We start from the raw sequence: 20,970 nt of genomic DNA, 5'->3' as shown, positions 1-20,970 counted from the left end.
CTCATAATTTGGGATGCGGCTGAGTTATTAGAACTCTATCCGTACTTTGTCTTATCAGTTTCATGTTTAAATGCAATGCATCTTTAATTTGTGATAACAGATATCTATGCTGACTAATATTACAAGTCAATATAAATGTACCATAAACTGAAATTTTAGATCAACGGCAAAAGCACAGATGTGATGATTTTTCTTCCTTTTTTTTTTAAATCGTGATACCTTTAAAGTATTAGTCCCGTGTGTGTGTCTGCAATTCATAAATCTTTAACCTTTCATCACATTGTGGGTTTATGTGCACTTTCCTTCTTTCTTCTGTCTACTACCAGCTATCAGCTCATCCTCTATAATGTATTTCTCACTCTGGGAAATGTGCTCAAGTAATATCAGTTTTGAACCTTGGCCAACATCAGACATAGTTGTAAAATATATTCATTTTTAAGCTATATAGAAAAGAAAAAAAAAATCCTGGATAACAGGAGATAGCTTTCTTACATTACATTATCCGTAGATGCCACATCCTAAAACCCACATTTGTGATCACACAATCAGCTTGGTTATTCATCAAGAAGACCACAAGTCTTATGGACCTTATTTTATGTTAATCTTGGTGGCCCATTGGTATACAAGGATATTCATGTATTAATATTAAGCCCTCGGTATAAAAGCATTGCATTCAAAAACCCTCACTTTGTTTATCAGGCACTACTGGACATAAACAATGAGAAGAACCCGTGGCTGCCGGGAAACACTGGGATCTCGGTAAGTACAAATGTGTGAAAGAAGATGGTTGGTTCCTGTAGGCCAAAGGGGGAAGGAATCAGGATAATGGTACCTTGTTGAAAGTACGATTGGCCCATTATTTAACATACCTATGTACTGTACTTAGTGACGCAGACATACTCTGGGAAATCCCAAAATCCTTTTTAAACATTAGCAGAGAAGATGTTGTACATGTTGCCTACAATGGAAGTATTCAGCTTTGTCTTGCAACACTACCACTTCATAGAAGTCCTTTTAGGCATTTTCATCCTAGACTACCTGTTGGCTGTGCAGAACCCCCAGGTGCACCTGAATCCAACTTCTGCAGACAGGTCAGAGGTTTCCTACTCATATAACAATAAAATTAACTATTCATTGAGTATCTGCTAGGTTGTTAAATAATTTGCACTTTAATAGCAATCCAACATTATTACATAAGGGGCAATAAAAGGCTCATGTTTGTCAATAGTAATAATATTTATGATGTTCTATTTCCTTTTTTTTGGATAATTTATAAAAGCCAGAATCAGAAATGGTTTATGGATATATTGATAATAGGGCACAGGATCAGCAGGAAGTGGAAGCAATGCCAATCATTTATGTATTGATTTTTTTGTCTGCTATGGTTAGGAAGAGCCATGGGTGAATTTGTCTGAATACTTGACATTACAGGGAATTGCTATTGTTTTTTCATGAACATTTGTCTAGTCAAAATAGTATTAAACAGTGAATTATTATTAACTCTTCAAAAGTCCTTATCTGTATTTTTTAGCCTCTCGGGTTAGATAAAATTGCAGCAATTACAATTTGCAGGTGACCATGTTAAAGCTACGTACATACGTCAAATTTTTCTCGCCCGATAATCGGCTCAGGGCGGATATATCGGGCGAGAATCTGGCGTGTGTACAGCCCACGTCGTTCATCGTCCGTGGATCTGTCCTGGCGGATCCACGGACGATGAACTATGAGCGATCCTAATGCAAGGGAAGGGGGAGAGCGCACAGCAGGGTGCCGCTCCATCGCTCTCCCCCTCCCCTCTCCATAGAGCAGTATGGTGCTGTGTGTACAGCACTTTTTCATGCATCGTGCAGTTCTTATCGTTGAAAAGGATCGTAAAAGATCCTTTCCAACAACCAGAATTCCACGTGTGTACGCGGCTGAAGTGTTAGCTCCAGCTCCAAATGGCTAAATATATACACTGATCAATTGTCAGCAAGACATTAGCAGCGTATCCTTTAATTCCCACTGTGCTCATTGGCCTTTTTCCTTCTGCCTCCCATAGTGCATCCTGCTGTCACCCAAGAAAATGGCATGCGCCCAGCCATCCACATGATTTAAAGAATATGTGATTTTATAGACCATGCCACCTTCTTCTATTAATTACTTCATGTTCTAGTTCTAATGATCAGGTGCCGATTGTAAGCATTTTCACTAATGGGCAAAATAGACAGCAGTGCTATCCATGAACTTATTGATGCATTAGAGCTATGCCGTACTGCAGTACTGTGTTCTGGTACTCCCATACCCAGCTTTTAGCAATTTGTGCTGCAATAACGCTTCTAAGGGGCTCAATTAAAGTTTCGGGCCTGGGAGCTCTTTAGAATTGTAGATTTGTTGGACAAAAAGACCATGCTTGTTATCCGTTGGGGTATGGCGGGTCATGCAGGACGTGGGAGACGGGCCATTGCCTTGAACCTCAGGTCAGGCATCACTCCGCAGTGGGCAGGATTAAATGTATTTATTTGCGAGTATGTTGGGGGGATTGTAATGTAGTGTATTGTGCGCTGGGTTGTCACAATTCTATGTATGAATGTACCCTGATTGTATTACTTTTGTTTTTGTGATGAATAAAGTCTATTATTCAATCAAAAATACACTTCTAAGGCACTGGACTTGTCAGATTAGCTCTACCCTTCCCATCAGTGAGCCCTGGGTGCCCATTACCCTGTCTCCTGTTCACCCTGTACCCTGATTGTCCTTCCTTGGACTACTTAACTACTGCAAAGCAAGAGTAGTGTAATTGGACAATGAAAGAAGAAACAGCACACTGATTTGTTAGTTTCTCTGTCATTCTGTTCTCAGTATGTTCCTTGTTTTATACATAAGCACTACAGCACAGTTATTGGCTGCATGTACTGCTTCTCCCTATGCCATCCTGACCTGTGCTGTATATAAAACGGAAAGCGGCTGACACCAACAGTTTTCATTAAAATATATGTATATCTAATTATGTATAATGAATACAGACCTGAATTAAATCTTTTGTTTCTTTATTTTCATCTTTAAATGGAATTAAATTGATAACAGCAGGTCTATGATTGCCTTTGGTCACATTCCATCACTGCTATTGCCGTCATGTAATGCACTGCCTTTAGCTAGGGTGGCATAGTGATGGACATGTGGAAATCCTCCTCCTTTTATCTGACTTTGACTTTTATGTTTCTTTTTATGCTTACTAATTTTTTCAACAAGTCGCCAAAGTGCTAAATGCTGCCTATTTATGCTATTAGTTACACTTGAAACCATAGAGAGAGATTTCCGTGCAGTAATTGCCTCTTAACAAGTACAGTAATGCAAGCATCCAGTATAAATATTGGCATCCCTCTGTGTTTCTTAGCATCACAGACTGCCAAAGGGAAGTACCTAATTACTGCCTGGTTTATCAGCAGTTGGGAACCACGGAATCTGAAAGAAAGAAATAAATCCTTCTATTATTGAGGAGTACATGAGATGCATCTCCCTACTGGGAAAACTATCATATCTAAAAGCTTATAGTCCATCCACCCATGCTATGCTGAAGGAAAACCTATTCATTTTTTTGTTCAATTTCTGTTTTTGTACTTTTATTTAGGAAACTCTGTACCTGTCACCTTCTGAACCGTTGGCCTGTCATAAGTTGCCCTTTAGCTCTTTGTTCCCCAGGCACTGTACTATACAGTAAACTCTTGTTCTGTGTATAATACCTTTTGACTGAAGAAGTAGAGGTCTGGGGATTTTTGTCTCCACTGCTATTGTATAGTAGATCCTACATTTTAAAGAAAGAAAAAAAAAGTTGCACGACACCCTTTAACAGCAGAATTTCTTATAAGACTACATAATCACGGATATTAAGGGGCATAATCATCTGTTTAATTTTAAAGTCTTTGAATAAATTTTGTGAATATTTTTTCTATATCATGTTAAAGACTGAAGAAAACTGATTTTCAAATATATTAAGAGTGGGCCTAATTTATTAAAACTATCCTGGGAGAACCCATGTGATCCAGCAAACTTTCAACTGATTTTGTTCAGGACTGAAAATATATGCCACTAATAGCAAACTATTTAGTTTTCAGAAATCTATTCCAGATTTGCTAGATCACACTGGTTCTCACATGATCTCCCATCTCTGAGAGCTATATAAATATTCAGTAATTACATATTCAGGTGAAGCTTCAGGCAATTTTAACAGATTTACCTATCTGTTCTTAGCTGTTTATTTGCGGAAAATGATGCAGACAGAGCTTAGTAGCTCATTTGTGAGTCAGATAGAATGGTTCATAACAGTGATTAATTTCCCGTGCTTTTCCCTCATTATGTGCTCTGTTAGCAAAAGGGAGAGAAAGTCAGAAGGCAAACAGTCTCTTGTAGAAACTCCCTGTTTAAAAACTAGACTATGTATTGGATTTTTTTAAAATCCATATTGGTATGAGCCTAGCACACTTAATAAATCTCTATAATAAATTTTATTTTTCCACATTTTCAACGACATTTCCTGTTGCTAAAATCAGCCAACTAATCCCATAACGGGTAGGGTACATGAACAAAGGGGGAGCCTATTGGATGAAACTCTAACATTTGCAAAACCCTTCTTGCTTACAGGGTATAGTCATTGTCACCTGGATGGTAAATGTGCCTAAATCTTATCTGCATGGCCACCATGGTGGGATAGTTGGTGGGGAACTGGCAGGAATGAGTTTCCTCTGACATATAAAATGCTGGGACATAGGCTACATACACACGTCAGATGATTCTCATCTGATCATCGCTTTAGTGCTAGTAATAGTGCTCGTAATGCAAGTGAGGGGGAGAGAGCGCAGCACGGTATTGCTCACTCTTTCTCCCCCCTACCCTCTCCATAAAGCAGAATGGCACTGTATGTACAGCACTTATTCATGCATCTTTCAGTCTTTTGTAGTTGGTAAGAATCACAAAAGATCCTTTCCAATGACAAAAATCTAACGTGTGTACGTAGCCTTACAGAGTACAAAAAATATCTTTTGTAGAATATTTATCCAAAGGAGAAGTTAGTCAAGATGTAGGTGGCCATAATTGTAATTGGATGTTAGGCAGGCCATGTTGAAATCCTATTATTTGCAAATAGGATGCGGTTTTTATTTATTTAATATGTGTGCCAGACTAATCCATAGGATATGTCCTCAAGGTTATTCATTGAACTGTCAATACTATTGAAGAATGAATATTGCTACTTTGTTAAAGACGATCTTTCAGTTTTCCTTGCTCTACCTAAATGTACTTTAATTTCTGCCTGATACCCCTAATTTTTGCCTGCCATTGTGGTCGTAACTTCTGTCTCATTTGATATGTTTATGTTGGCTTCTCTTTCTTAGAAAATATTTAGGTGATGCTTTAAATTTGGGTAAAAGCAGTGGGGTTGAGTCACCAAAGCATTTGTTTAGCAAAGTGAACTTTTAACTCTGCAAAGGATAATTCATTTAGATGTAATGAAAATTCACACAAACATTCACACATAAACAAGAAATGTAAAAAAAAGAAGAAAAAAAACATGATTCACTAAACGAAGTAACAAATCACTTGCAGAGTATTAATTGTCTTTGCTAAGTGATCAGCCTAAACTTTGATAACTCAACCCATATGTCTCAACCCATATACGTTTTTAAATTTACAATCCATAATATTAATTGACTGCCATAGCTAACCATAGCAAACCATAGCTAGCAGTTCAGCCAATTGCACTACAGGAGCTTCTGGATGAACATGAGAAACACTTAGCAGGTAGGTGTTTATACATCATTTTTACATGTAATGAGTTTCCTGTAGCTGACTTTGCATCATTACTATTTAACAGTCATTTTGTAGTGTACAGATACAGTATTAACCCCATACTGAGACCATATGTTAAATATACCACAAGGATGACACAACTGTGTAATATTTTCATAGGTTTTTGTCAGTGGCCATGCTACAGTTAACAAAGTCTAATGGAAGTTATTTGCCTTGACGCATTGCCTCTGTAATGTAGTATCTGGTAACCAGATACAGTCCCTTCTTGGATTCACTAACAACAGCTGTATCATGGTTATGCAGGGGAATTCCATAGCAATTGTTTGGAATTCCTGCACCCAGCCAAGCCCTTGACTAGGGTTTATACAATGATATCACAGAGAATTCTACATAGACCATGGCTCAGGAAATCACATCAACCACATGATTGGTATTAGTGGTAGTGATTCTTTATAAGAAGAGCGTATCAGTATGTTCGTTTCATATGAATGGGTTAGGTTACAAAGCTCTGACTTTCATACCACCAGGCACTTATAACCAATGGACAAAGAAAGTACTTCCAAAAGGTCATTGTGACAATGGACAAAAGAATCAAAACACAAGTCTGGTATCACTAATAATCCCCTGTTTGTAGCAAGCTGTTATGTGTATCACCATTATTTGTTAATGTGCCTTTTGGTTTGGATTGAGTCTAGAAAGTAAGTAAGGGGTTTATGTCGATGAATCCAAATTAAAATGTATCTTGTATGAAATGACAGGCGGAATGGAAATGTTCTATGTATTCAACATGTCCGAAGATTAGAGAAGCTCCTCTAGAGCTATTTATTGATGCTGGTATAACTATATGTAATATCCATCCTTAGTATTACAGCCGTAACGCCTTTTCGGAGTAACATTTTAAATGATCCTCTCAGTTAATAGATATTGTGTCAGAGGATTATCACTGCTGCCTTTCTGTAACTCCGATGCAATGGAAAATCAGCTGTTTTTGTTATTTTTTCACATTTTGGTAGAATCCTGTTCCTGAATATTCTAGTTGCCATAGCACATCTTTAAAATTTTTGTTGTCCCCATCTCATTACCACCAATCATAATCCATTAAAACCACAGATGCACAATGGCAATGGTATAGTAGTGGTGCAGGGTGTTCGCTCAGAGGCCGCCATTTTAGCTAATGACATCAGATGGGTGTGGAAGTGCTAACCAGAGCTGGGATATTCTCCCATCTATTCTTTCATGACTTACATATCTTTGGGTCAGAGCAAGTAGCTTTTTAGCTCAAAAATGTTTATTACCTAAAATACCACCAACACCCACCATTACTGGTGGCTTTTATGTTTTGTATGTGGGTTTTTTTAATGATACATTCTCTGCAATACAACTGGTACATAGTATAGTTTTTTTTTTTAAGTTAGCCACGCGACTACATTGAATGAGAAGAAACCTTTCTGTTAAAAGAAAGCTATACTGGAGACAAATAGTTAACACTCAAATAGAGTACTTGTATGTGAATTGTATTGCATTGTTCAGTATGCCATTGTTTTGTAATTTTTGGCAGTGGAGTTGAAAAACAGTCCTATATGCTGCAATTTGGTCACACTGACCTGCATTTTGCCTTTGAATTCAATTTATAAGTAGTGTTTTAAAAGCATCTAAAAGCATGTCAACCCGCACCAACACAATGTGATTTATTGCAAACATTCTTGTGTGAATCAGCCCTTAATAACAGCTGAAACTTTCCCCTTTGTGATGTGAATCCAGAGTCATCTCATGATATGCCATTTATAGATTGCAGCAAGTGGTCCCAGCTTGATATCTCCCAGCCCTTTTATAGTCTAAAAAGCTTAGTGGAAATATTGTCCCTACTACTTCTTGAACAGTCATATGGCTGGGAAAGGGAATTTCCAGATGCACGCGGTTTGATGTCCTAACTTGTATCTCTTACATAAAGTCTCATTGGTTGCTTTGTTGAATTCTTCTTAAATACTCTGTGATTTAAATACTCGGTAAAGTGGATTATTGTATAGCCACGGTGAGAAATACAACTTTATATCTTCCCTGTACAATGAGGTCTTAATGAACACCCAGCATCATGTGGTATTATGCCAGTTCTTGCAAATGTCCAGGTTTGTAATTATGCTGCAATGAAACCTGGATACTTGATTTTTTTTTAGTTTGTTTATTGAGTACGAGACAATATTTAGTCATACGTATGTGAATAGTCACTACGTCCTTGCAATGCATGCACATTTTATCATGTGTTATCCTTTTAAAATGCTGCAAGTACATAAAATAACTGTTGATCTGCCAACATCCTAAGTTTGCTACTCTGAAATCCCAGTCAGCATTGTTGACCCTGCGTGCTAGACAGAACCCCTCTGTTGCCTATCCCCCACCTCTGTTTCATTTCCCAAGTATATATTGATTTATTTGCCAGCCAAACAGTGCTGCTGCCTTGTCTCCCACTTGCCTGCCTACATACTGTGTGTAGGTAAAAAGCTCCTGAGAAATGTAGTTTTCAGAAACAAGCCAATAGATACTGAGCTCCCAACAGTTGCCCCTGCAAGAATTTTACAAGCCCATGAAAGGTAATAATAAAAGCAGCATGGGAGACGAAACAATGAGTGTTGGGACTTGTTCTACAGTTGGAGAAGTAGGTTTGTGGTTACTTTTGGATGATGCCTATACAGATCCTTAAAAACAGAAAAGAAGTTGATCCTTCTAACCACATATATAGTGCTGTGGTCTGGAGTATAGTTCAGCAAATTCAGTCTTTTTCAAAGAGACCTCTAGATCTACAAAGGTAATCTTAGAAATTCTGTCCTTGCCACTAATTAGCCAAATTGGGATTACAAAAGGCACTACTTGCATGTTCCCGAGGCTTTGCTTCCTTTCTGGCTAAAACGCTGCAAAATCGAATTTACTGGGCCTGAATATTTAAAGGTTTCCAAGACTGTAGACTATTTTAGGTGGACCAAGGTGATCCAGCAAACCAGGGATGAATTTGGTCCAAGATTTAAAGCATTTGCCAAAACCAGTTGGAAGATCAGTCCAGTGAAAAGACACCCTCCCCGTGATCTATGAGCCACAAATCACTGTGGGGTGTGTACAGTTTTTTTGGCCCAGTCTCCTAATAATTGGGTAAACTAAACAGTGGCAGTCCGTGGCTATTATTTAATACACTACCCTTGAATAATACCAGTAAACATCTGTGGGGTCTTAACATGCTGCAGGTCCAGTTGGGTTGCCAATTGGTAGATGCCGTTTGTTTTTTGGCCAAACAATTCAAAATTTTGCTATTGCATTTTGTTACTGTTTTATGTTATACTTCATTGAAAATAATTTATCAATTTTTGAATGTAAATATACCTTCACTGGCAGATCAACAACCTGCCCAACCAGCAACTGAAAACTTTTATTTATAAGTCAGAAATCACAGCAGTCAGAGGAAAGTATTTTACACCACAAAAGAAAACAATTTGACCAGTTTTCTCTATTTGTTTCAGTTGAACTTTGGTTCCTGATTTTATTTATATTCACCAATTTGCCTTTGAGGTGTGTGAACAGTCTTTGTATGGCCACCTGATACTTTTGTAAAAGTTCAAATGAGATATGAGTGGCTAGGTGAGGAGTTTTGCTAATTCTCAGACTAAGATTTATAATAGTTTTAATTGTATTGAAACTGCATGAGACATAATAATACTAAACAGATATAATCAAAAGTAATATATATTTGTGAGTGAGATTATTATAGGCATGCTGTGCAGATGGTAGAGTACTGTCTCCTACGTAAGCAGTGCCTCCGTTCAGGCACTTCTTGCCAACTCACGCTTCTGTTCATGAATTTCTTGGCTGGAAGAGTTGGCATGGAGGTGAGCACTTTGCCTGTCAGTCCTTCTATTTACAGTCCCAGTGGCAAAGCTGAGAGGCTTGTTGAATCATCGTGGTATAGACATCCTGGCAGAATGGCATTTGGACGATGTCGATATAACATGAGTAGTTTCCTAATGCATTGTTTGTATATATTGATAGCACGACTTTTTATTCTTTGTGATTTACAGAATTAGCTGTAGACATCCAGGAAATCATTTGGTCAACCAAGCTATACCCAAGTGCTCCATCATTGTCCTGCATTAATATATATGTGACTGTGATTTATTACATCCTTTTAGCTGTAATACTTATTTAAAAAGTTGTTTACTGGTTTTCTTCATATCATAGTCTGTATCTGTGTATAGTTTTTTTTTTTTTAGTTTAATTGTATTTCAGGCATTAGATGTGTCCAGAGTTCTGCCGGAATTTTTTTGCACTTTCAAACAGATATAACAAATGTTATATATAGTTACATAGTAGGTCACGTTGAAAAAAGACATAAGTCCATCAAGTTCAACCACTAGGGAAATAGAGATATATCCCAGATTTAAAACCCTATGGACAAATGTGGTCCAGAGGAAGGTAAAAAAAAAACCCTGGTACAATTTGCTTCAACAGGGGAAAAAAACTCCTTCCTGATTCCACGAGGCAATCGGATGTTCCCTGGATTAACAGTCACTGCTACCTTTACTTTAAAGCCTTAATACCTAGTTATATTCTGTGCTTCTAGAAAAACCTCCAGCTTTTTCTTAAAGCAATCTATAGTAGTTGCTGAAACTACTTCCGGAGGGACCCTATTCCACATTTTCACAGACCTTACAGTGAAGAATCCCTTCCTTATCTAGAGCCTAAACTTCTTTTCCTCCAGATGCAAAGAGTGCCCTCTTGTTCTTTGTAATGATCCTAAAGTGAATTTTTGGGAAGAGAGTTCCCAATATGGACCGTTTATACATCATATCCACCTTATGTGTCTCTTCTCAAGGAAGAATAGATTCAGTTCAGCTGGTCTTTTCTCATAGCTGAGTTACTCCATGCCTTTTTTTTAGTTTAGTTGCCCTTCTCTGCACTCTTTCCAATTCCACAATGTCATTTTTTGTGAACTAGTGCCCAAAATTGGACGGCATATTCCAGATGTGGTCTGACCAATGTTTTGTACGGGTGCAGGATTATGTCTCAATCTCTTGATGCAATATAGCACATAAAAGACATTTATACCGTTTAGTGTAAATTAAACTTATATGTGCTTTCCTCCAAAGATTGTTCCGTGCTTTCTGATCGCCTAGTGTTCAGGCTTATGTCTGTGGAGGAAAAAGTAGGTAACATGGCCAGACATCACTGCCAGTGTTCAATCCAGGCGTTTTAGTGTCCTAGAGAATGATTTGTTGGTACTATATGCCCCTAGAACACCAACCAGTCTGGCCAAAATAGGTTGCTGCACATTGCCCATGAGCATTACCCTTTGTACTTATTTATTAAATAAGACTAATAGTATTTGTCAAAATAATTCCAATATTTTTATAGTCCGTAATCCTCCTGACCTAATCCTTGACTTCTCTTTAAATGACCCCAGGATGCCTCCTCCTGTTGTGGCCCTTGTAGCTTTTCGTTTCATAGCATTTCTCTGTATGGTTACTGTGTAGCACTCCAGACCATCCGTGCCTATGGGTATAATTGCAGGGATTGCTGTTACCTAGTATTTCCTCCTAGTGATGCCTTGAGACTCATGAGCAGGCCAGCAGCTGCCTGCCTAAGAAGTGTACCTACACTCATTAGATTTAACCCCTCCTGTGGCAGGATCGTTGCAAACTGTCACATTATTGACAATCACATTTATTCCGAGCGTGCTCATTGCAGTAATTAAAATAATTGCAACTATTAAATCTTTTCAAAAAGTAGATGCGCAAAGAATGTAATTTTTCTAATTGTATGGCTGAACAAATAGACTCTTCCTTCTTTTTTTAATGTTGGTTCTGTAAAGTTGGATTGTTGTGCGTTGTTGTGCGAGCTTGATTTTTTAGTATTGGATCAATAGGATGGTGACTCCTGTTTGTACGTTTGCCTTTGGCTCTCCATAAGGCAGTTTTATACCTTTGATAACCATCTCATACAAAAAGACGTGGTCCACATCATAATTTGTGTACTTTGAATCTAGGAAAATAATAATACTAACTAGACTATTCTCTATTTCATAAATGCCATGTTTTCTTTAATCATATTTCTATATGAATACTTCAAAAAACAGTCTACAAGCAAGCTTTATTATTTTCACATTTGGCGGCTTTAAAATAACGTTATTGATCTCTACAAAGGCAGTCAGGATCTTATAGATAGAAATATCAATCAATAGCCCTGATGCGTTAAAATATGTATAAACCTAAAAATCACAATATAATATATTGGAGAACATTGTCCATTAAACATAGCCTTTTGTTATTTCACATTGCAGTGTGATCAATAAACCTTGTGGATCCTGCCAGTTATTGCTGACAAAATTCCGCTACCTTTTTATTTCTGAATCCACAGGGACTGGATTTGGACATGTCAAGGCTTACAGTGGCAGCATATTGATTAAAAATACCATCCAGAGAAAATCACAAGTTGTAAGTCCAGTGTTAGGGTTGGTACATTACCATAATTTTTAAGGCTGGATAACATTATAAACTTTTCAATTATTATAAGAAAGCTAGAGGAACCCCTGTTTGGTCAAAAAATTTTGTCCGCACAATGTTATTTCTGCACTTTTGTATGCAACAATGTTGTACACCTGGTTGGTGCAATAATTGTTGCAGTGGGTTACCACTGCTGGTCTATAATTTACCAAGCTGGATTTTAGGAAACTGGAGAAATTTTATGTGTTTTAATCATGTTTTAATATCATTTACTATGTATATCTTGGTATAACAAATGAATACTAGTGACTATACCCTGGCCCAAAGTGCTAAACCCACAGCAGCCAAATATCTAGTTATTCTTTTTCTGAAGATGTAATACATTAAAACAAAATATGACTAAGAACATTTTTTGCTAAATAATAATATAGTAAACAAAGAATGTTGGGTTTTATGTGCTTAGCACAGCCAATCCTTCACAACATTGCTAGTGTCAGTTATACACAAGAGCAGCAAAAAGATCATGTGAGCATCATTAGTTATTGGTTGTCGGAAAAGCAAAGTGTACCAAGTACTGACCTTTCTTCTAATGTAAATCATGTATGCACCATTACTCTATATCATCCCTTGAATTGACATTGAGGTGTGTGCAAGGACAAGATAAAAATAGGCTTGGTTTATTGCATATGGTTATTTTAACATAGGTAAAATGCTAGCATTACATCTGTCTGTGGTTTATGGATTGAAGTCTTTATACCATTCTTCACTTTTCTTATTCCAACTGTGTCTCTGTTAGAGCAATGCACAGCAATCAGTTTCACATTGAGAAAATTCTTGCATTGTTTAATCGAGCAATATGACACTGATCTATGCACAACAGCAGCAACTAATTAGGTATAATATGTACCTATTGTTTTACTACACTGTGAAAAAGAAAAAAAAAAGAATGACAAACCAAAAAGACTTGGGGATGAAAGCTACTGGGATAATAACTACAATTACAGTGTCTGTAGACTGTTATTGTAACAGTAAAAATTGGCACTTTTGGGCAATCTTCCCATCTGTGGGAATTGATAAGTGTTACCCTTTGTTTGCAAAGAGTTGTTTTAAAAAGGGTGAGAAGAGATTTATCATGCAGGAAACATCAGAAATTTCAGATTATCATTGTCCGATCAGCCTGGTTATGAAAAGATTGAGGATGAATGTTAGTCTGTGGGCAATGAGTAACTTGTATAGACACTCCCAAACCCACAAGATTAAATCAAGTGTCTGGAAATGATGAAACAATATTGTGCCCGTAAAAAACACCTGAATCAGGGTTTCCGTCCAGTGCATAAGACAAAATGAACATTCCTGTTGATATCACAGCTAATCTTCATACGTATTTTGCATTCCATTGACGATATGAATATCAGTTGCTTAAGAGAGTACCGGGAAAATCTCACGTGAACAGCCAGTTATTTTCTCCTTGGTAATAGAACATATAAATATTCACTTTGCCATTTCAAAGATGATAATCAATCAATCAATACATGGATCGTCCTTTCCTAAAAATACAATGTTATTAATAGATTGGATTCGATTTAAAAAGATCAATTTGACTTTTCTCTCAATTCTCTTTTATAAAATTCCTATATTAAATATTTAAAAGAGAACAGATCGGATTTTTAATACATTTTATTTGTTTTAACATTTTGATGTAAAAAGAAACTTTCTAATTTAATGAAATAAACAGTATATTCCTAGCATTACTTTAGTATTGTTCTTTATCTTACTCTGGCCTACATGTGATATGTATTGTATATGCATCTCTTGGGTATGTGCATGACCTACATGTGTACACAAGGGCTTCAACTCTTTTTAATTTGATGTATTTAAAAACTGTTTTACCTGCTAGGTAGCTGTTCATCTAGCATTCTGATCAAGACACCCTCTCGGAAAGCTTTGCCATTCGGTGGCCTTAATTTCTGTGGTGCAAATGAGCAATTCAACGTGGCCACCAACCCTACTCCAACAACAGTGTGCTGATAAGGTCATTACTCTTTTCTTCTGCAGGAAGGATACTCTTGCTATGGGGACATCTGTTCAGTTGAGGCTTTCTTTATAGAAGTTCTCTCTTCTTTCTGTTTTGCCTTGGGGACAGGATGTGAGTAAAAATCTCCAGAAGACATATCAATACAAAAAACAATAAACCAGTTTGTATTCCAGTCAATACTAAAAAATGACTATAGATATAATTTGACTACCATCTGGGCATTTTGGGCATTATGTTGACCTTGACAAGACAAAAAGAAGAAACAGGGTGCAGATGTCCCGTAATACTGGGCACTGTTTTCCTACGTATGATTTGATGGCCGTTGTCCCTCTGCATTGCTATGACAACATGGTATTATTTTGGTATGAAATATTAAAATGAATTTAATATATGAGAGATTAGAGAGGGGTAAGTGAAAATGGATACACAATTCTATTGTTCCTTTTGTTATATTCAGTAGCAAGGATCACAAAGTAGTGGAGTTTTTCTTTTTGGGTGCTACAAGATACTACAAATCCAAATGGGATGCTATACAAAGCCAGCTTTGGCTATAATTTGCATTTTTTATTGATCACATCTTCCTATAAGTCTTTTATTCCTTTTATATGCATATTTTACTGAAGTCTTCCTAATCTCTGGTGTCTGATGTTACCGTGGTAACGGCATGGGCAAAGATATTCTCTAGGGATAAATCTTTTTAAGCACTGGGAATTCCAGCTAAAATCATTCTTCCTTTAAAGATACACAACAAATTTCATCTTCATTTTAAAATTGGAAAGTATTTCTAAAAACTGACCAGCATTTTAAACAATTGGACATCCTAAACATGGTATTCTGTGGTTTGTTTTTTTTTTGGTTGAAATTTAAGTTTACAAAATACCATTAGCATTGTTTTCAGCTCTAGAATGTCTAATGGTTTAGCCAATTGGCATCGTGTGACCACTATGGAGCCTTGAGTCCTATGCAAGGTCCTTCATTTTGTCACTACCTCTCACTAGAGACCTCATGCTCAATTCTGCACTGTTCCCTTTTATTGTTCCCTCCATAATTTAAATGTTTTACATAGTTTGGTAAGGGGGGTTTATTTACCAACCTACAGACAGAATCAGGCATCTATTCACGGATCGTAATACCAAGGTTTTGTTGTAATTAGGATTTTTATATCATAGCACATTAAAGCGCGTCACCGATTTTACCATTCTATGTGATGTTCATTCATGTTGGGGGTACTAGAATACAAAAATAAGTACAGCAGCTCAGCGTTTCCATATTTTTTTAAAGATGATTCTCTCCCAATCTCCTTTTATATAGATCTCTACACCCTACAAAAATTGGACATATAAGTGTCCATTGAGCAAGTAATGTGGTGAATTTTGGCATTGCCAAGATTCACCACATTGTGGATTGTTTTAGGCAAAAAAATTATAATGATTTTGATTTGATAAATGCTGATTTAAGCTGTTTAATTTACATATTTGAAATTGTTGAAATTTGGGTAATATAAAGATCTGTTTAATCACAGATACATTGAATGATGAATGAAGCAGTTTGTGCGCAACGCGTCAAGAAACATATGCCCATATGATAAAACAAAAAATATGTAATCATAGTCATGTATGGTTTTCTGTGTAATTATATGTAAAAAAGGTATGATTATAATTTTAATTATGTACCTTTAAAGTCGAATTTATTGGTTGTTGAGTGTAAACTTGGGATGTGGTACAGATGGGACCTACCGTGATATACCAAACAAATCTTTAACCAAAAAGTATGGGAAATCCTAATATTTATGTATAAATACAAGTTACTGTAGGCATTTAGTTTTAAAAGGCTTAGTTGTTCTAAAATATGGCTTGGCAATAGACTGTCAGCTGTCCTAAAATGCTTTACAGGCAGTGGGTCATCTACCTGTCCCCAAACTAAACATAATGCCATGAAGACATGTTCTGATCGTATTTTGTGACATTAATGCATTGAAAATTGATGACATTGCTTGCTCCATTTTCTATTTAAAGTTTACAGGGTCCTTTACAACAATTTATTTGGTTTCTGTGACCATGAGCACTTTAAATATTCAGAAATGCTTTTAAATACTCCTAAGAAAGTCATTATATTCTATTCACTTTAGGCAGTACTAAAAAGTTTTATACTGCTAATAAGTGCTGTGTTTGGTCACCAAAACTTGAGTTTGGCCTGTGACCCGTTCATTACCTGTTTACTGTGAGCGCATTCATTAAATGGAAGCAGCTACTGAACCAGCTATCCATCTTTCCAGGACGCTGTTAATTGGGTACATTTTCCTCTGTATAAAAGCAATAAATAGAAATGCTTGTCAGTAGAAAAAAGTTATAGAGTGCATCCTGTTGTCTTTTGTCACAAGCCATTTCAGTCCATGGTTTAACAGCATTACATACAGCAAAGTATTTTCCTAACTTTATTTTGGATGACGTCATTTCTCATAAACTCATTAGTTGAACTCGACAATATGTACGAAGCGTTGAAAGTTTGATGCCTGTGAGCACAAGACTTGGTCAGATTTATGCCTGTAAGCATACGTGGGTAAATTCTGGCAGATTTCTGAAGACACTTAAGCCAGTCTAGGAATTGAAAGTCACTTTTAAACCTTGTAAGTAAAAGGAGCATCACAATATTAATGTCTGATCCCCTCCCAGACTGATTGAGTGAGAAATGGCAAACTGAGCTGAATGACACAATGCTAGTGGCTTTTTCAGTGAAACATTCACTTTGCTTTGTGCTGTGTAGTGTTACAGAAATCATTGTCTGGCTATTCCTATGTCTAAAACTAGTTTTGATTTGGGTGGGATTTAAGGTGTGATGGATGGGAACCACACAGCTTGTGGATGTACATTGGCTAGGGAACATTTTTCTTTGGTCATCAAATGGCTCCCAAAATTTGAGTGCTGGACATTCATTTTAAAACCCATTGACTGGTTATAGAATTATAACCTTCACAACAAGCCATTGTAAAAACCCCTTAACTGCCGTGCCAGTCACATGACTGTTCAAGATATACAACAACCCACCATTTAAAAAAATTACTGAAATTACCTAATGGGTACTGCAGTTTATTTTTCTCCAATATGACTACAACAGAAGCATTAGAATTTTGTGTTCTTCTCTAATTTTTGTTCTACTGTTACTATATGACGTGGCAAATTTCTGCTTCCCTGGTAAATTATTTTCCAAGAATATAATGCTCTGCGCTGTGCTCTGCTAATTTATTCTCATGTATATTCACTTTGGATTTTGCACTTGCATTAAATTTTGTACTTTTCTAGTTTACCCATTGTTACTCTCTGTTATCTGCATATACATTTGATGTTGACTAATGTAGTGGGTACCTATTGTTTTATTGTTGTCTTTATGTTTTATATAGCCTTATAGGTTAGTGACCAATGCTTTGTACAGGGGCAGGATTATGTCTCCATCTCTGCAGTCTATTCCTCTTATAATACAAGAAAGTACTTTGCTAGCTTTAGATATTGCAGCTTGGCATTGCATGCTGTTATTAGGTCTATGATCTACCATAACCTCCAGATCCATTTCCATTTCTGACTCCCCCAAATCTATTCCCCCTAGACAGTATGAGGCATGCATGTTGTTAGCTCCCAAGTGCATAATTGTTATATAATAAATGTCATTAAATGTCATTTTTATATATTAAATGTCATTTGCCACTTGGCTGCCCAATCAAACAGTACATCCAGGTCTGCTTGTAGATTATAGATAACCTGTATGGACTTAATTCCATTACATAGTTTGGTGTCATCTGCAAACACAGAAATGGTACTTTTAATCCCAAACTCTATATTATTTATAAAGATGTTAAACAGTAAAGGTCACAACACTGAACCCTGGGGTACATTACATGCCCATTTCTGCAATAACCACTTGTCAGATTGTGCATTTTTTAAAGTGAGGCTTTAGACTTTAAACCCTGAGCTTGGTTCCAATAAATTACATGTTTACAACAATTTGCCTTGTCACAGTAATTTTAGGGCCGTTCGTCTTTACATCCCTAAAACAGACCAAGCTGCCCTTTCATGAGTCAAGGGACCTTAAATAAATCTTTACCTACCCAAATTCTAAAATATCTACTTCTAGCACCACCCAACAAACTTACTAATACAATGGATCCAGTGATGGTTCTCTGGAACTTGCGCTTATGTTTTAGATGTAATAGATACACAAGCATAAAATCACAAATATCTACCTACATGTCCCAGGAATCAAAGGTAAATATGAGCTAAGTACCCTTGATAAAAGGAACAACATTTTTTAAAACAATAATTTGATAGCTGGTTTTAGAAGAGGGAGGCAAAGGAAAGAAAATAGAGTTAAACCAAAACTGCTGAAGGTCCACTTTTAGGGTATAAAGTTAAGTCATTTTGTTTAAAAGGACTAGATTGTAATTCTAACAAACAACTGTCATGTGAAATCTGAATCAGAAAAAAATTACATTCCCTATTGAATTTTCTTTTGTCTGGGGATTACTTAACTTTGGATATTTAGAGGTCATTCAAATACCTGTACAGATAGCTTGTGTATGTGGATATATAGCATGCACTAAACTTTCTTTATTTCTAGCTAGCAGTTTATAATTTTATTTGGATGACCTTTAACTTTAAGTTTCCTTTTATTGTGTAACAAGCAAGAATTCAGTTGTTTCATAATGTTATGAAGCCATTTTCCGATACACCCTATTAAGGCAAATGTTAAGGACTGATAAAATACTGCTTCAAACGCATGTCCCATTTTATTTGTTGATAATCATCGGTGGGGTTTCCTAAACTCAGCGGCTTCCATCAAGGAAATGTTTCATTTCAAAGTTAGGCCAAGTATTTGACAAGTGAAAAGCTGTAAACTTTTGCTTAAGGCTAATTAGGACTAAGCCTTTAAAGTTGTATTTAAAGATTATTTTTATAGTATAGGGAACATTTTAAAATGTTAAATGTGCCTTAGCAATGCAATACCTTTGGCTTGAATAGTGCGGCGTGTAGCAGCCTAGGTACTCCTAAACCTACAGTGTCAGAGATGTAGATCTGCAAATCCAAGGCACTGACTGCTAGTGTCAGGAGATCCAGAGTTCTATTAGGTGATCTCACTGTTCTGCTTTCTGGAGGGTGTCAAGAGAAAGCTAGCCCTGCCTCCCTCAATATGGCTGCCTCCAACCCAGAAGCACAGTGTGAAATAAGTCAAGTCAGTAATAGGGAAAGATCAGCTGCTGCCCCTTACAATTTTTCTTTACATGGTACATAGAGTATAGGAACTATAAATAAATATAAGGTTTCATGAATGGATACAAGCATGCTGATCCATTAGATCCATGATAAATTAACATAAACTAGTAAATGTATAACTTGTCCCCTAGAACTGTGGAATGCTCACTAGGGACCATGCAAAAGTGTGTGACAGTAATTGCTGGTGGGTCAGCAGTAAATAATGTCAGCACTAGCTCCTTACAAAGCCATACCTTGCAGGATAAGCCATAAAAGAATATGCAGATATTACTGAGGCACTTTAAAGATGGGAAGATCAATAATGGGTGATCATATTTTTTTAACCTAAGTGCATCCTAATGTATGTTGGATAAAATAAAAGGGGATAGAAATATTTTGACCACAGCCAACTATTATTTCTGAAAAGGAACCTTGGCTGAATATAATAAAGAATAATGACAAATTCTATTTTGTAAAATTGAAACATTCTGGACACAGTGTTATACCTTTAGGAGAAAACTGAAAGATGTAGAACTTGATGTACCAAGATTGCAGATTCAATCGATTGCACTCTGCAGAGTTTGCATTTTTGAATGAAAATTTGTCCTCATTCCCAAAAAAGATAATGCCTTTGGCAGATTTCTATCTAACTAATATTAGGATCTTGTGGAATCCTAGGGTTCCTAGGGCTTGCTAGATCTGCATCTGTGGTCTGTATTTTATGTGCCTTTCATGATTATAAATTTGGGGAAAGCATGCTAAAATAACTCCAAATTTAAAAAATAACATTGCAGTGGTGCTAACCCTACACTGCAAAAAAGTAGTTACATTGAGTAGAAAGACTGACCCTCAACCTATGTTATCAATAGTGGCATCTCTATAAAGATCTAACATCCCCAAATCAGACCTGTAATGTTACAATTGGGAAAGCGTACCCTCCTTGTTATATATATATATATAAAATATATTGTTCTCCCTAGCTCCGTCTCCCCAGAGCACATATCATGTTTTTGCACGTATCGGTTTGATGCACCTGCAATGCTTTCAGCTGGTTTGAACTGAAAGTTTAGTTGAGCTTTCAATTAATATTAAAGGGTAAGTTCTCTTTCACTTTTTGTAGGATCCTACTATAAAGTATTAAAACTGTTTATTTGTTTGTTTTTGTTTTTTACAATCTGTTATAAGCTGTCATCATAATCATCAGTCATGCTTTTTTGATCAAACAATATTACTTTAATGCTGAAAGCTACAGTAATCTGGAGCAAGATTGAACTGTAGTGTTTACAGCTTTGGATGCTATACAAATACATATGATACCAGTTATAATATAGGAAAAGGGCAGAAGCTTAGGGTGGTTATAATGATGTGGAAAATATTTCTATGCCATTTTTAGCTGGAATTTAGAAAATTCTTCAATTGTTCAACATTT

General features: G+C 36.5%; 1 protein-coding gene across 4 annotated transcripts in view; it reads left to right on the top strand.

The window, feature by feature from the left end:
- The window catches only part of LOC140340048 (uncharacterized), a 115,703-nt gene that overhangs the window by 69,493 nt on the left and 25,240 nt on the right, over window positions 1-20,970 (top strand). For 3 of the 4 annotated variants that reach the window (XM_072425021.1, XM_072425019.1, XM_072425020.1), the window contains one exon: window positions 700-759. The exons of the other annotated variant lie outside the window; for it this stretch is intronic. In XM_072425021.1, the coding sequence (XP_072281122.1) occupies window positions 700-759 (60 nt within the window). The remainder of the gene's footprint in view (window positions 1-699; window positions 760-20,970) is intronic. 4 annotated transcript variants of the gene reach the window in all.

The sequence above is a fragment of the Pyxicephalus adspersus genome, chromosome 10, assembly GCF_032062135.1.
Source record: "Pyxicephalus adspersus chromosome 10, UCB_Pads_2.0, whole genome shotgun sequence".
NCBI classification, from domain to species: domain Eukaryota; kingdom Metazoa; phylum Chordata; class Amphibia; order Anura; family Pyxicephalidae; genus Pyxicephalus; species Pyxicephalus adspersus.
This window is presented reverse-complemented; position numbering and strand designations above follow the sequence as displayed.